Below are 18,013 nucleotides of genomic sequence, written 5' to 3'. Positions count from 1 at the left end.
ATGAATGTCTATATCTTGTATTCTTACAATTATAATTTTAGGAAAGAAATCCCAGAGTGATGTTCCTGACATTTGGAGCTACTTTTCTCCTCAAAGCAATTGTCAATTTGAGAGCAGCAGCTAGTGGCTGAAGAGTTAGTCAGAGATCTTGGGACTGGGTAAATAAAAATTGGAGTTCAGGGCCTGCCTAGAAGGAGGGTCACTGATAAATACCCCAGGTTTGCACTTGGACTTCAAAGGGCCACAGTCAAGGGTAGGGCTATACTCAAAATAGTCAGGCTAATTGTGCTGAAGCCTATGTCAAATCATCTCACACCATGATTAGATTAAAGTATCCACACTCTCCTCATCTTATCTGCCCACCAGAAGCAAAAGTAAATCTACTCTATAAGAAAATGTTATAATTAGCCTTAAATTATCTCTGCAATTTTTTAATTCTACATTACTGGACAGTAAGTCAAAAGTAGCAAGTCAACAAAAACTAAAAGTTGACCAAAAACCAAGACTAAAAATGGAATAAAGAGACATGCCCCAGAAGATCCAGGCACTTTGGCTATCTAACAGTTATTCAAAAATAACAATGGCTAAAATATTCGGGGGATTAAGTAACAAGATAAAAATTTCAGCATAGAATTGGAAACCAAATGTAAAATAATCCAAAGTAAATGTTAGAAATAAAAAAATCTGATAATAAATATTACTATCTTGAAGTTGGTGGTTTTAACAGCATAGTTGATACAACAGAGGAGAGAATTATCAAGTAGTAACAATGTCAGAAGAAAATATCCAGACTGAATCAGAGAGAGCAAGGAAGTTGGAAAATATAGAAATAAATGTCAGAGACAAATAGGGCAAGATTTTTAAAAATGTAATCCCTTGTAATTGAATTCCTTCAAGGAAAAGAGAAAAATGTTGAGGCAAAACAGTATTTGTAGAAATATAGCTGAGATTTTCCCCAAACTAATGAAAGACATCAAGCCACAGATTTAAGAAACACTACCAGTTATCAACTACACAAGTAGACAATAGACAAAAATAAAATCAAAACAAAAACAAACCTAGGTACAGTGTAGAAAATTGAAAAATAAAACAGAAGTCATAAATAAAATCTTAAAATCAGCCACAGAAAAAGAACATTTACTTTCAAAGGAATAACAAGATTAAGAATTTATCTATCAGAAAAATAGAAAATAAAAGACCCTGGAATAATATCTCCAACAAGGGCATTGGGACTGAAACTGAAACTTACAAGCTTCATTTCTGACAAACTGATTCTAAAATTCATAATAAATATAAGTTCATTATTGCTGGAGTAACAAATTAGTACAAATTTATTGACTCAAAACAACACAAATAATACACATTTTTTACGTCACAATTCTGTGGGTCAAAGGGTGTATCAGAGTCACACAAGGCTGATATCAAGTTAGCTAGCCAGGTTCCTATCTGGAGGCTCTGGGGGAAAATAGGCTCTCAAGCTCTTTTAGGGTTATTGGTCAAAATCTGTTTCTTGTGGGTGGAATTCAGAGGTCCCTATTTCCTTGCAGACTGTAAGTTTGGGGCCACCCTTAGCTCTGAGAGGCCTGTCTACAGTCCTTGCACATGGGCCCCTACATCTCAGAGTCAGCAACAGTGCACTGAATCCTTGTCATGCTTGGATTCTCTCTGACTTCCTTGCAGAAACATCTGGTTTTTGCTGGAGAATATTCTCTGCTTTTAAAGACTCATGTCATTAGATTGGGTTCACCTGGATAATTCATCGGAATAAACTGTAATTATGTCTTTAAGGCCCCTTTTCCATGTAACAATGTATTTGAGGAGTCCGGCTCCTGGCTAAGATCTTATATATGAGAGTGTGGTGGGGTAGGGGAGTTTTGTCTGTTAATAAATCATGTAAGCCATTTCACACACATACACACACACCCAAACTTATGTGTGATCATTCAGGCCTGACCATAATCAATTAAAAAGTCTTTACTGGCAGGTCTTGTGGGGACAGCTGCTCTCCTGATACCAGATTTCATGCACAGATAATGGTATTGCAGTCTCTGAAGGAAGTTATAGTCAAGGACTCAGCACCTCATGGCCAGGCCAGGCCATGCTTCTACACACATCTGCCTTCCGAGCCCAGAAACCAGGGTGGGGGAAGGGGTAAAAGGCTGGAGGAACTTTGAAGACAAGACACTTTTCTTTTTCACTCCTAGCCTTTCCTCTCTTCCTCCTCCTGCCCCATGGATTTATAAAATAGTAGGATACTTTTGTTAGGGGCTCCCTCAACAATGAGATGATTCTCTTGTGTATGCTGAATTCATCTGACCCTCATTTGTTGTCATGATGGAAGACAGAGCACTGATGGAGCTGCCACTTTCTCCAGTTTAGCCTCTTAGACTTTTGTAGTACTTGATTAAAAATTTGACTGTTACTTTCATTTTGACTTGTCTTAATCAACTAACCTCTCACCTGGCATCTCAACTCTCTCAGGCCAGCTCAGCGTTTGACAATAGCCACAGGTTCTAGGGATCAGACCATTGATGTCTTTGGGAAACCATCCTGCTTACCACAATGAGTGAAAGTCCAAAAACAGTTATCACAATGCTGAAAAAGAAAAGGAGGAGAGATTTATCCAACCAAAACCAAAACTAAATATAGGTAACAGAAACTAAAACCATTTTGAAAAGGATGGCTGGATCAATAGAAAAGAATTGGAAGCTTAACAATATTTAGAAACTTGTTATATGACAGAAGTGGCATTAAAAATTAGCAGGGAGGGCGGTGTGAAGGTGGCTCAGTGGCAGAGTTCTCACCTGCCATGCCGGAGACCTGGGTTCGATTCCTCGCGCCTGCCCATAGGGGAAAAAGATATTAGCAGGGAAACGAACTGTTTAATAAATATAGCTAGGAAAATTAGCTACAACACATATTCTATATATTTAAATTAAAATGTGAAAAAAATCCTTAAAATATTTAGAAGAAAATACTAGTAACAAGGCAAAGAGTATGGGTAAATATTTTATGTAGGACATAAAAAAGCAGAAACTGTAAAGAAAAAAGTTGATAAAATTCGCCATGTAAAAATTTTAAAAGTTAGTTCCAACTTCTGTTATGAAAGGCATGTCTAAATGCTTAACTGGCTTCTTCAGCTATTGTGGAGCATTTCATCTCTAAATGGTTTTATAATAGTAGGAAATTTTTTTTAAAAGAAAATATTTTTATTGAGAAATTTTCACACATATACAGTCCATAAATAGTATACAATCAGTGGATCACAATATCATCACATAGTTTTATATTCATTACCATGATTATTTTTTTACAACATGTGCATCACTCCAGAGAAAGAAAGAGAAAAAACTCGTACATCCCATGCCCCTTGGCCCTCCTTATCATTGACTATCAGTATTGCAATCTACTCAATTTTTTTTTACCGCTTATCCCCACCTATTATTTATTTATTTTTTATCCTTATTTTTCACTCATCTGTCCATAACCTGGATTAAAGAAGCATCAGACACAAGGTTTTCACAATCACATGGTCACATTGTAAAAGCTATATAGTTACATAATCATCTTCAAGAATCAAAGCTACTGGAATACAGTTTGACCCTTTCAAATACTTTCCTCCAGCCACTCCAATGCACCATTAACTAAAAAGGGACATCTATATAATGCATAAGAATAACCTCCAGGATAACCTCTTGACTCTGAAATCTCTCAGCCACTGATACTTTATTTTGTCTCATTTCTCTCTTCTCCGTTTTGGTCAAGAAGGCTTTCTCAATCCCATGTTGTCAGATCCCTGCTCATCCCGGGAGTTCCATCCCATATTGCCAGGGAGATTTACACCCCTAGGAGTCATGTGTCATCTAGTGGGGAAGGTAGTGAGTTCACTTGCCAAGTTGGCATAAAGAGAAAGACCACATCCAAACAACAAAAGAGGTTCTCTGGGGATGACTCTCTGGCATAATTATAAGTAGGCTTAGCCTCCCTTTGCAAGAATAGGTTTCACAGGGGCGAACCCCAAGACTGAGGGCACAGCCTATTGAATTGGTTATCCCCAGTGCTTGTGAGAATGTCAGGAATTCCCCAGATGGGGAAATTTAATATTTCCTCCTATCTCTTCAGTCCCCCAAGGGGACTTTGCAAATGCATTTTTATTCTAACAGTAGGAAATTTAAATTATAAATGATAATAATCACACCTTCCTATGCCATTAGATCTTGACAACTAAATCACATTTTATGTTTTCCTTAATTATTTTATTTTAAATAATTTTATTGCACAGACAAACAACCAGAACTCAGAGAGCAAGCCATTTGTGTTAGGTTACAAACTACACTATTCTATATAGAGCTTGTTCAATAGAATATACAGCTTTAGGAACAACTTCCAAAGCCTCTTTATTACTTAGTTCTTAAAAAGAGCTAATAAGTAAGGATATACTTATCTGAAGGCACCTTATAATCTTGGTGTTTTATTTTCTAGTGCTCTTGGAGATATTAAAATAGCTGAAGTGAACATCAAGGGTTTATTTGTGAAGCTTGTTAACTCTTCCACTGACAAAGAACTGGATATTGGAGATCATATTCTCCAGCAGAAAATTAATGGGGAGACAATTTCCTTTTACCGATTTGTTCCAAATGTAATAATGCAGGCCAATTCTTCTGTAACAGTGAGTATATGCTATAAATATTATGAGCTTGGCTTGTATGGAAAAAATTCATATTCCTTGTCAGACTGTGGTTCAGTACCAGTGATCTCATCATCATTAGAACTATACTTAAAATGTACTTTAGTTGGTGGTAGTTAATCATGCCACTTTGTCCATCTCTGGATATAAATGAATACCTATAATTAAATTCCCCCAGCTTTCTTCAATTGGCTACAAAGTATTTTTTGTCTGTATGACTTAACTAGTAAACTGAAGTATCCTATGTTCCCAGAACTAAGCAAACATAATCCTTAAAACAAAAGCAAAGATATCATTTGTTTAGAGAACAAACAGGCACTTAGTCAATACTAGAGAGTTTGCCCCCTTTTTCTGTTGTTTTCCTTTAAATCACGCACAGGAGCCATTTGGGGTTACACAGTTTAGTATTACATAATCTTACATTTTAAAACCTCATCTGCTTAGATTATATAGCACTAGTCCTATAACATTTTAAAAACTATTTCAAACTCCAGTGACACTTGGCATTAACAGACTATTTCCTTACAGGTGTGGGCAGCAGCGTCTGAAGCAAAACATCAACCCCCATCAAATTTTCTTTGGAAGGAACAAAACAATTTTAGAGCAAGTCCGAATTGTACAACTATCCTATGCAAACCTAATGGTGAAGTCAGTGTCTGTTTTTGAATAATTTCTTGGGTTTTTTTTTCTTTTTTGAAATCAGAAAAGTTGTAAGTTTACATAAAAATCATGCAGAAAATACAGAGGTCCCATATACTCCCCTTACATGCAGTTTTCCCTGTTATTAACATTTTGCATTGACATGGTACCCTGACTACAATTGATAAAACATTATTATAAGTATATGATTAAACATAATCCATAGTTTACATTAGGATTCACTGTTTGTGTTGTACAACATTATGGGGTTTTAAAAATTGTTCTAGTAATATATATATAACCTAAAAATTCCCCTTTTAACCACATTCAAATATATAATTTGGTGGTATGAATTACATTCACAATGTTGTGATACCGTCCCCACTACCCATTACCAAAACTTTTCCATCATCTCAAACAGAAACCCTGTACAAATTACACATTAGCTCCCGATTCCTACCCCAACCCTGGCACCCAGTAACCTGTATTATAGTTTTTGAATTTACTTCTAATTATTATGTATCAGTGGGATCATAAAATATTTGTCATTTTGTGTGTGGCTTATTCACTCAATACGATGGCTTTAAAGTTCATCCATGTTGTCTATGGATCAGAAATTCCTTCCTTCTTATGGCTGAATAATATTCTATTGTTCATTAATCGATTGATGGACACGTGCTTCCATCTTTGGTAACTGTGAATAATGCAACTATGATCATCAGTGTGCAAACCTCTGTTCAAGCTTCTGCTTTCAATTCTTCTGAGTATATACCTAGAAGTGGAATTGCCAGATCATATGGTAGTTCTATACTTAGCTTTCTTAGAAATCAGCAAACTGTTTTCCACAGCAGCAGCAGCATTTACATTTCCACTAGCACTGAAGAGTGGTCCTAATTCTCCATCTTCTCCAACACTTATTTTCTCTTCCTTTAATAGTAGCCATTCTAGTGGGTATGAAATGGTATCTTGTTCTGCTCTTGTTTTGCATCTCCCTAATGATTAATGTTGTTGAGCAACTTTTCATATACTTATTAGCTATTTGTGTATCTTCACTGGAGAAATGTCTATTCAGGTCATTTGCCTGTTTTTGAATTGGGTTGTTTGTATTTTTGTGGCTGAGCTATAGGATTTCTTTATATATTCCAGATATTAAGCCCTTATCCAATATTCAGTTTCCAAGTATTTTCCTCTATTCTTAGGTTGTTCTTTTACTTCCATGATGAATTCCTTTGATGCACAAAAAACTATATTTTTATCTATATTGTCTTTTCTTGGTTCCATTGTTTACTGGGTATAAATTCTAGGAAACCAATGACTAACATAAGGTTGTAAAGTTATTTCCTTATGATTTCTTCAAGTTTTATAGTTTTGGTTCTTATATTTAGGTCTTTAATCCATCTTGAGTTAATTTTATATGGTGTGAAGTAGGGAAGTTTTGCATATGGGTATCTGGTTTTGATAACACAATTTGTTGAAGAGACTATTATTTCCCTATTGAGTGAATATGGCACCCTTGTCAAATAAAGTGGACAATAGATGTGAGAGTTTATTTCTGAACTCTCAATTTGATTCCATTGGTCTATAAATCTGCCCTTGCACTAGAACCATGGTGTTTTGATTACTTTTGCTTGTATCAGTTTTAAGATTGAGAAGTGTAAGTCTTCCAACTTTATTCTTTTTCAAAAGTGTTTGACTAGTTGGGGGCCCTTCCCCTTCCATATAAATGTGGCAATTGACTTTTGATTCCTGCAAAGAAGGCTGTTAGAATTTTGATTTGTGTTGAATCCGTAAATTACTTTGGGTAGAATTGATGTCTTAACAATATTTAGCCTTCCAATTCGTAAATATGGAGTGTCTTTCTATTTATTTAGGTCTTCTGTGATTTTTTTTAAAAACAATGTTCTGTAGTTTTCTGTATACAAGTCCTTAACATTTTTGGTTAGCTTTATTCCTAGATATTTAATTCTTTTTAGGTGCTATTGTAAGAGGAATTTTTAAATTTCCTCTTCAGATTATCCAGTGCTAATGTATAGAAACACTACTGATTTTTATGTGTTGATGTGGTACTCTACTTTGCTTGATTCATTTATTAGATGTAGTAGATTTGTTGTGGATTTTTCAGAATTTTCTATATATTGGGTCATATCATCTGAAAACAGGGAAAAAAATTTCCTTCTTCCTTTCCAATTTGGATGACTTTTATTTCTTTTTCTTGCCTAATTGCTCTGGCTAGAACTTCCAGTCCAAAGCTGAATAACAGTAGTGACAGTGGGCATCCTTATCTTTTTCCTGATCTTAGAGAGTAAAACTTTCCATCTTTTACCTTTGAGTATGATGTTAACTGTGGGTTTTCATATATGTCCTATATCATGATCAGGAAGTTTCCTTCTTTTCTTAGTTTTTGTTTTTAGCAAAAAAGGGTGCTGAATTTTGTCAAATGCCTTTTCTGAGTCATCTGAGGTAATCTTGTGGTTTTTGAGTAGAGTTGATGTTACCTTTTCCTGGAATGTTTGGCAAAATTCACCATTGAGGCTATCTTGTACTGGACTTTTCTCTGTTGTGAACTTTTTGATAACTGATTCAAACTCTTACTCCTTATTGATCTTCTATTCTTCTTATGTCAGTATAGGTAGTCTAATTTATTGGTATACAGTTCACACTATCGTCTCAAAGTCCTTTTTATTTTGGCATGGTCGGTAGGAATGTTGCCTTTTCATTTTAGTGATTTGCATCCTCTCTCTTTTTCTCTTTGTCAGCCTAGATAGAGGTTTCTCAATTTCATTGATATTTTCAAAAAGCCAGCTTTTGGTTTTGTTGACTCTCTATTGTTTTCTTATACTCTATTTTTTCTCCACTTTAATCATTTTACTTCCTTCCCTTTGGTTACTTTAGGTTAGTTTGCTCTTATTTTTCTAGATCCTCCATTGTGAGGTTAGGTCTCTGATTTGAGATCTTTCCTCTTTTTTTAATGTAAGCATTTAGAACTATAAGCTTCTCTCCAGCACTGCCATTGCTGCAACCCAGAAGTTTTGGTAAGTTGTGTATTTATTTTCATTTGCCTTAAGATATTTCCTAATGTCCTTTGTGATTTCCTCTTTAACTCATTGGTTCTTTAAAAGTATGATGTTTAATTTCCTCACATTTGTTAATTTTTTTATTTCTCCCTTTGTTATTGATTTCTAGTTTCATTCCATTGCAGTCAAAGAAAACACATTGTATGATTTCAGCATTTTAAAAATGTATTGAGACTGTTTTGTTACTTAACATATGATCTATCCTGGAGCATGACCCATGCGCACTAGAGAAGAATGTATATTCTGCTACTGTCGAGTGAAATGTTCTATGTGTGTCAGCTAAAGCTCTACTTGGTTCAGAGCATCATTCAGATCTTCTACTTCCTTATTGATCTTCTGTTGAGAAGTTCTATTACTTATTGGAAGGATTGTATTAACATCTCCTACTTCGATGTAGAACTGTCCATTTCTTCCTTCAAATCTGCCAATTTTTGCCTCATATATTTTGAGGCTTTGCCATTTGGTGCATATATAATTACAATTGTTATGTCTTCTTATTGAATTGACCACTTCATGAATCTATATTGCCCCTCTGACAGCTTTTTTCTTTTTATTGAGTTATATATTCACATGCCATAAAATCATCCACAGTGTACAATCAGTAGTTCATGGTATTATTATATAGCTGAGCATTCATCATCACAATATATTTTTTAACACTTTCATTACTCCAAAAAATTTTTTTAAATAAAAATTTAAAAAAACATCCGAAATATCCCTTATCCCACCTCCCCCCTATTTTTATTTTATTTTTATTTTTGTCTTTTTTTCCTACTCATCTGTCCATACACTGGATAAAGGGAGCATCAGTCACAAGGTTTTCACATCACGGACATACCTTAAAAGCTTGGAGTTATTCAGTCATCTTCAAGAATCAAGGCTATTGGATTACAGTTCAACAATTTCTGGTATTTTCTACTAGATATTCCAATACACCAAACTCTGAAAAGGGATATCTACATAATGCATAAGAATAACCTCCAGAATGACCTCTCAACTCTATTTGAAATCTCTCAGTCACTGAATCTTTATTTTGTTAAACTTCTCTTCCCTCTTTTGGTCAAGAAGGGCTGTCTCACTCCCACATTGCCAGGGCTAGACTCATTCCTGGTGTCATCCCCCATGTAGGGAGGAGGGCAGTGGTACACCTGAGGAGTTGGCTTAGAGAGAAAGATCACATCTGAACAACAAAAGAGGTTCGTGGCAGAGGGAGAGTGACTGGCATAATTATAAGTAACCTTAGCTTATCCTTTGCAGGAATGAGTTTCATAAGGGCAAGCCCCACAATCAAGGGCCTGGTCCACCAAGTTGGCAGTCCCCAATGCTTATGAGAATATTAGGTCTTCCCCAGGTGGGGAAGTTTAATATTTCCACCCTTTTACCCAGTCTCTCAAGGGAATTTTGCAAATACTTTTTAGTCTTCTGCCCAGATTACTCTGGGATGTACATACCAAACTGTACAAACCAACAAGTTCCCACTCCCTAATCAAGGTTTGATATAATTATAGTGTTCAAATAAGATGACTAAACAAGTTAAATTACATACAAAAAATATAAATTTTGTTTAATATAAACAACTTTTCCTTTGATCTCACACAGAAGTTGAAGTTTAAAATACAGTCGATATCATCCTTTACCCTTTAGTCTGATTTACCTTAGTCCTATCCAGAACAGTTTTATTCATATCTCTAATTGAATTCTGATCACTTTTCTAGCATTTTTAACAGTTGCTGTATGGGGTAATGCTGACTGTCATACCTTCAGAACCCGAGCTCTAAGTCTTAATGTCATACAAATATCTAAAGTTCCAGGAAATGACCAGGTTAAACACAAAGAGCTCAGCATCTCAAAATTTAGAAATAAAAGCTACAACTCTGGAATAGATGTGACTGTTGTAAGAGCTTACAATCTAGAAACCTTTACAATAGACCTTCACCGGATAACCTATGCTCTTGAATTCAATTCTCAGATTTTCCACCTTATAGTTAGTCTGCATTAGTGAGGCATTATCATATTTGCCTTTTTGTTTCTGGCTTATTTCACTCAACTTATTGTCCTCAAGTTTCATTCACCTCGTGGCATACCTCACAACTTCATTCCTTCTTGCAGCCACTCAATATTTCATAGTATATATACACCATAGTTAAGCCTTCCATTCCTCACTTGATGTGAGGAATGGAGGCCACCACCATCTATTGAAAATCGTGAACACTGCCATCATAAACACCAGTGTGCAAATGTCCAATCTTGTCCCCGCTCTCAGTTCCTCCAAGTATACACCTGACTATGGGGTTGCAGGATCATATGGAAACCCCAACCCTAGCCTCCTGTGGAGCCACCACACTGTCCTCCAGAGAGGCTGCACCACTCTACTTCCCTATGAACAGTGACTAGGTACATCCCTCTCTTCACATTTTCTCCAGCACTTGTATCTCTTTGTTCATTTTTAAATAGTTTTATTCATACGTCATACAATCCAACATAAGTAAAAAAAATCAATGGATTCTAGTACAAACCCATAGCCATGCCTTCACCACCACAATGTATATGATAACATTTCCATTTCTTCCACAAAGAATCCCACACCCCTCTCCCTTATCACCCTCTTATTGACATTTAGCTTTGGCATATTGCCTTTGTTAAATTCAGTGGAATCATATTGAAATGTTATTGCTAACTATAGACCCTATTTTGTAGTGTTTGTTTTCCCCCATATACCATCCCATTTTCAACATGTTACAATGTTGACATTCATTTGTTCTCCTTCATGTGAAAACATTCTTATATGTGCACATTTACTTGTTCACTCTAGGCATGCTAAGTTAAACCATCTGAGTCCTTATTCTTAATCTTTTCTTCAAGTGTCATACATGACCCCAGCACTCCTCCCTCAATCATACTCACACTCAGTTTCATTCAGTATACTTATACTTATAATATACTTGTATTATCAGAAAGTATTGTGCTATCCATTTCTGAATTTTTACAATCAGTCCTGTTGAACATTCTGTACTCCTTCAGCATCAAATGCTCAATCTTTACCCTCTTTCTATCTCAACTTTAACTCCAAAAGTTTACTCACTAATGTCAGCTCATATTAGTGAGACCATGTAATATTTGTCCTTTTGTTTCTGGCTAATTTCACTCAGCAAAATGTCTATCCATATTGTTACAAGGTTTATCCATATTATTACATGTTTTATGACTTAATCTTTCTTACAGCTGTGTAATATTCCATTGTATGTATTTACCACTTTGTTTAGCCTCTTGTCCATGAGCTGTTTCCATCTTTTGGCAATCATGAATAATGCTACTATAAACATTAGTGTGAAAAAGTCCATTTTTGTCCTTGCCTTCAGTTCGTCCAAAATACACCGAGAAATGGGATTGCTGGATCATATGACAAATCTATACTTAGCTTCCTGAGGAACCACCGACCTGCCTTCCAGAGCAATTGCACCATTCTACATTCCCACCAACAGTGAATAAGTGTGCCCTCTTTCTCCATATCCTTTCTAGCACTTGTACTTTTTTTGTTTTTGTTTTTGTTTTTGTTTCATGATGTCCATTCTAATATGTGTGAGATGATAATTCATTGTTGTTTTGATTTGCATTTCCCTAATAGCCTGTGAAGTTGAGCATCTTTTCATATGTTTTTGAGCCATTTGTATTTCCTCTTCTGTAAAGTGTCTGTCCATGCCTTTAGCCTATTTTTTAATTGGATTGTTTGTTTTTTGTTGTTGTTGAGTTGTAGAATTTCTTTATACATTCTGGATATTAAACCCTTATCTAATATGTGGTTTCCAAATATTGTCTGCCATTGTGTAGGCTGCCTTTTAACTATATTGACAAAATGCTTTGATGTACAAAAATGTTTATATTTGAGGAGATCCATCTATCTATGTTTTTCATTGCTCACACCTTGGGTGTAAGGTCCAGGAAACTCACTTCCTATCACAAGATCTATAAGATATATCCCTACATTTTCTTCTAAACTTTTTATGTTCTAAGCTCTAATATTTAGATCTTTGATCCATTCTGAGTTAATTTTCATATAAGATGTGAGATATGAGTCTTCTTTCATTCTTGTGGATATGAACATCTAGTCCTCCAAACCCCATTTATTCAAGAGGCTTCTCTATCCCAATTGAGTTGGCTTGACTGCCTTATCAAAGATCAATTGTCCATAGATGAGAGGGTCTATTTCTGAACACTTAATTCAATTCCATTGGTCTGAATAGCCATCTTTTCCAGTACCATGCTGTTTGACCACTGTAGCTTTCTAATATGCTTTGAAGTCAGATAGTGTAAGTCCTCCCACCTTTTTCCTCTTTCTCAAGATATCTGTAGCTATTTAGGGCATCCTATCCTTTCAATTAAATTTGGTTATTGTTTTTTCTATTTCTGCAGAGCAAGTTGTTGGGATTTTAATTAGCATTGCATTGAATCTCTAAATCAACTTGGGTAGAATTGACATCTGTAATAGCTAGATTCAAGTATCAACTAGACCAGGTGATGGTACCAGTTGTTCTTTGCTGTGGGCTTAATTCATCAGCATGTGAAATTCATCTATGCTGATGATATTTGTGGTCAGCAAGGGGAGTGCCTTCTGCAATGAGTGATGCTTAATTTCACGAGCCGGAGATTTAAAAGAGCGGCCAGAAGGGACCTCAGAACAGCCCAGTAGAGCTCAGCAGCAGCCCAGAACACCTCAGCTTGATCTCAGAGCCAGCTCAGATTCAAATGTTTGGGGATGCAGAAAGGACGTGCCCTGGAGAAACCAGTTGGAACCCAGAGGCCAGCAGACATCATTGTGTGTCTCCCATATGACAGAAAAACTCAGATGAAAGCTAGCTGCTTTTCATCTGAGGAACTGTACATTTGTAACTCAAAAAATCCCCTTATGAAATCCAGTCCATCTTTGGTGTATTGCATTCTGGCAGCATTAGTAAACTAAAACATCTTAACTATATTTATTCTTCCAATTTATGAACACAATATGTCCTTCCATTTATTTAAGCCATCTTTGATTTCTTTTAGCAATTTCTTGTAGCTTTCTGTGTATAGGTCTTTTGTGGCTTTGGTTAAATTTATTCATATTTTATTCTTTTGGTTGCTATTGCAAATGGAATTTTTTTCTTGATTTCCTCCTCAGAATGGTCATTACTAGTGTATAGAAACACTACTGATTTTAGGGTGTTGATCTTGTACCCTACCATTTTGCTTTACTGACTTATTAGCTTTTTAGCTTTGCTGTAGATTTTTTGGGTTTTTCTACATATACTATTATGTCATCTGCAAACAACGAAAGTTTTACTTCTCCCTTTCCCATTTGGATGCCTTTTATTTCTCTTTCTTTTCTAACTGCTCTGGCTAGAATTCCCAGCACAAGGATGAATAACAGTGATAACAATGGCATCCCTGTCTTGTTTTCAATCTCAGAGGAAAAGCTTTCAATCTTTCCGTATTGAGTTTGATGTTAGCTATGGGTTTTTCATATATTCCCTTTATCATCTTGAGGAAGTTCCTTTCTATACCTATCCTTTGAAATGTTTCCATCAAGAAAGGATTTTGTACTACTACATGATGCTATTGTAAGCCAGTGATTGTACACCATACCCAGAATGTTTGTATGTTAAGAATGTTCATGCTTGTATGTTGTTTTGGTTTGATAATACAAAATAAATTAAATTTTAAAAAAAAAGAAAGGATGTTGAATATTTTCAAATGCCCTTTCTGTATCAATCAAGATGATCATGTGGTTTTTCTGCTTTGATTTATTGACGTGGTGTACTACATTAATTGATTTCTTTGTGTTGAACCATCCTTGCACACCTGGAATAAATCCCACTTGGTCATGTTGTATAATCCTTTTAATGTGCTGCTGGATTCTATTTGCAAAGTGTTTTGTTGAGGACTTTTGCATCTATATTCATTAAAGAGATTGGTCTGCAATTTTCTGTTCTTGTAGTAAAGAAAATTCTTATCTTTTCTTGTCTGGCTTTGGTATTAGGGTAATGTTGACTTCATAGAATGAGTTAGGTAGTTTTCTCTCCTCTTAGTTCCTTTAGGAGTTAATTCTTCAATGTTTGCTCTTTCTTCTTTTTTAATATAGGCATTTAGGGCTATAAATTTCCCTCTCAGCACTGCCTTTGCTGCATCCCATAAGTTTTGATATGTTGTGTTTTCATTTTCATTTGCTTCAAGATATTTACTGATTTATCTTGTAATATATTCCTTGATCCATTTTTTAAGAGTGTCTTATTTAGCCTCCATTTATTTGTGATTTTTCCAGCCTTCTGCTTGTTATTGATTTCCACCTTCATTCCATTATGCTTCAAGAAAGTGTACTGTATAATTTCAGTCTTTTTAAATTTGTTGAGACTTGCTTTGTGACAACATGCAGTCTATCCTGGAGAGTGATCCATGAGCACTTGAGAAAAATCTGTATCTGCTGTTGTGGGGTATGATATTCTGTAAATGTCTGTTGATTCTAGTTCATTTATCATATTATTCAAAATCTCTGTTTCCTTATTGATCCTCTGTATAGATATTCTATCCATTGATGAAAGTGGTGTACTAAAGTCTCTAATTATTATTGTAGAGGTGTCTACTTCTCCCTTCAGTGTTGTCAATGTGTGCCTCATGTATTTTGGGGCACTCTGGCTCAGTGCATAGATATTTATTATTATTATGTCTTCTTGATGAACTGTTCCTTTTATTAATACATAGTGTCCTCCTTTGTCTCTTTTAATTGTTTTACATTTGAAGTCTAATTTGTCAGATATTAATATAGATATACCCACTCTTTTCTGATTGGTGTTTGAATGAAATATCTTTTCCCAAACTTTCACTTTCAATTTTTTTGTCCTTGGGTTTAAAGTGAGTCTCTTGTAGACAGCATATAGATGGTTCCTGATTTTTAATCCATTCTGCCAGTGTATGTCTTTTGATTGGGGAGTTTTATTCACTAACATTTAATGTTATTACTGTAAAGGCAGTACTTTCTTCTTTCATTGTGTCTTTTCGATTTTATATCAGATTTTATTGTTTTTTCTCTTTTTGCCCTTCCTGAAGTCTTCATTCCTACACTCTTCTCCAGACCTCTCTCTCCTGTCATTTCCTATCTGCTAGTTCTGTTTCCTTTAGTAGTCTTTGTAGAACTCATTTCTTATTCACAAACTCTCTCAATGACTGCTTATCTGAAATTATATTAAATTCTCCCCCATTTTTGAAGGACAGTTTTTCCAGGTATAGAATTCTTGGTTGGCAGTTTTTCTCTTTCAGTATCTTAAATATATCACACCACAGCCTTTTTGCCTCCATGCTTTCTGCTGGAAAATCCACACATAGTCTTATCGAGTTTCCTTTTATGTGATGGATCACTTTTCTCTTGCTGCTTTCAGAATTTTCTCTTTGTCTTTGATATTTAACTATCTGATTAGTGTCTTGGAGTAAGACTATGTAGATCTAGTTCCCCTAATAGTTTTTTACTCAAAGTCTATTTTATCTGATATTAGGATAGCTACCCCAGCTCTTTGATTTCTATTCACATAGGATAATTTTTCCATCCCTTCACTTTCAACCTACTCTTGTCTTTCAAATTAAGTTAAGTCTCTTGTAAACAGCATACAAGTGGAGCTTATTTTTTCCCATTCTGTCAATCTTTTGCCTGGAAAGTTTAATCCATTTAATTTTAAGTAATTACTGGAATGGTTTGCTATTTGGACTTGATAAGTTTTATCCTTTATTTCCCCCTCAATTCTTCAATTATGGTCCATTTTCATATTTTATGGGGTTTTTTGTATAACAATTGTTTTATTTTAATGAATAGCACTTTCTATTTTCCTCTCATCCTCATATTCAATTATTTTTGCATCCTTGAAACTTTGGATAGAATCATTACTAAATACTGTATCAGGTCAGTAAACTCAGCAGCACTCTTTCCCATAGTCAAAAGCACCAAAGAGCTACTTACAGTTTGGCAAAAATAATTTTGATGTGTTATATGTCTTAGAAGCCATCTCAAATTTCAGAGTCAAGGATGTATTTGATCTGCGGTATTTAGCCTGAAGAGGAGGATAAAAAACAGAAGGCACTACATACAGGACTTTTCATTTATTCATTTCTCAACTATTCAGATTCTTCTGTATTCTAGATGCTGACTAAATGTTTGTGTAATTCATTTCCAGTAGTTGACATTTTATATTTTTGCTCTATCTTTTCCTTGGTGTAGTATTAGTGTAATATATACCCATAGACATGCCAGTAAAATTTTAAAGGTATGTCTTTTTATAACAATTTTTTTTAAGATGTTCCTTTCCAAAGCTATTCTTTAGATTTTTTTTCAAATACCTGCCTTTTTTTATTACCCTTAGACTAACTTACTGTTATATAACTACTCATCCACAATATGTCCTTCTCTTTGAATTTGTTTCTTCCTACATTATAACTGATGCTCAGAGTGACAATCCCTTCAGAGTAGACTTGGCTAATTAATTAGAGCCATTTAATATCTATGGTTTTCAGTAAAAATAAACAGTTGTCATTAGATGGGCTCAAATTGAATTTTATAACAGTTCTGATCACTTTCCCTAATGGGGAAAATGAGTCTATGCAATCTAAATTATTTACTTAGCCTCATAAGAAATCATTAACACTAATCAGATTAGGAATAAGGCATTCTATTCTAAGAACCTTCATCTAATCTTCAAGCATATTTGAGTGTCTACTTTTTATGTCCACTCTTACAGGCGCTGAATGTTGTACCAGACAGATAGGTTCCCGAGCATCTGGATCTTGGATTTTAATAAATTTTAATTCCCTGCAACTGAGTTAGACTTTGTACTTAGGCTGCATCTTTTACCCAGTGATTTCAACTGCATTGCACACAGATCAGTCCAATTCTGTAGGATGACGTAAGCGCAAGTAATTTTGCTTGCTAGTGAAAGAAAGAACCTGACTGATTGATTCATACGGGAAATATTTACATATGTTTAGTATCTGCTAGGCATTTTGCTAGGTGCTGGAGAAATGAACATGAGAATTATAGTTTCTAGCCTCAGGAAACTGAGTCTAGTAACAATAAGTAATAGCAATAAAATTAGACAATACCTTAATATAAATATGTACACAGAATATAGCAACCCAGGTCAGAGAAATTGATTCTGTAAGGGCAAGTGTCAGGAAAAGCATTAGAGAGGAGTTGACACTTGTGCTGAGTCCACAGGACAAGAGGGATTTGCCAGCTGACTTGAACCACAGTGGTCTTCTTTTCCACCTCCCTAGCTAACTTCTCCCCATGCTTCTTCATGCTCTCTGCTTAACCACATTGTTCTTTAAGTTCTCAGTACTTGACCTCCTTCAAGCCACAGGACATTTGCACATGCTCTTGCCTCTTCACAGACTTCTTCCTCCCATTTATACTCATTAAATCCTACTCACCCTTCAGACCTCAGCCTTTTCTTTCAGATCACATAGTATTAGAATATCCTATGGTAAAGCAATCAGCATTCTTTAATTCAACTAGAAAATATTTCCATTAAATAGCCTGAAATGTGACATTAAGACAACTTAAAACCCTGTGTAAGGACAAAGTCCTTATTTAATACTT

At 35.2% G+C, this 18,013-nt stretch overlaps 1 protein-coding gene across 8 annotated transcripts in view; it reads left to right on the top strand.

The window, feature by feature from the left end:
* Window positions 1-18,013, top strand: part of LMNTD1 (lamin tail domain containing 1) — a 72,242-nt gene that overhangs the window by 23,762 nt on the left and 30,467 nt on the right. For all 8 annotated transcript variants that reach the window (XR_013179594.1, XM_077170338.1, XM_077170336.1 and 5 more), the window contains 2 exons: window positions 4,483-4,669; window positions 5,216-5,335. Coding sequence is in view for 7 of the 8 variants with exons in the window: in XM_077170338.1 (XP_077026453.1) it covers window positions 4,483-4,669; window positions 5,216-5,335 (307 nt within the window). In the remaining variant the exon portion in view is untranslated. The remainder of the gene's footprint in view (window positions 1-4,482; window positions 4,670-5,215; window positions 5,336-18,013) is intronic.

The sequence above is a fragment of the Tamandua tetradactyla genome, chromosome 7 (genome assembly GCF_023851605.1).
Source record: "Tamandua tetradactyla isolate mTamTet1 chromosome 7, mTamTet1.pri, whole genome shotgun sequence".
NCBI classification, from domain to species: domain Eukaryota; kingdom Metazoa; phylum Chordata; class Mammalia; order Pilosa; family Myrmecophagidae; genus Tamandua; species Tamandua tetradactyla.
Note: the sequence above shows the minus strand (reverse complement) of the source record. Positions and strands in the feature narration are given on the sequence as shown.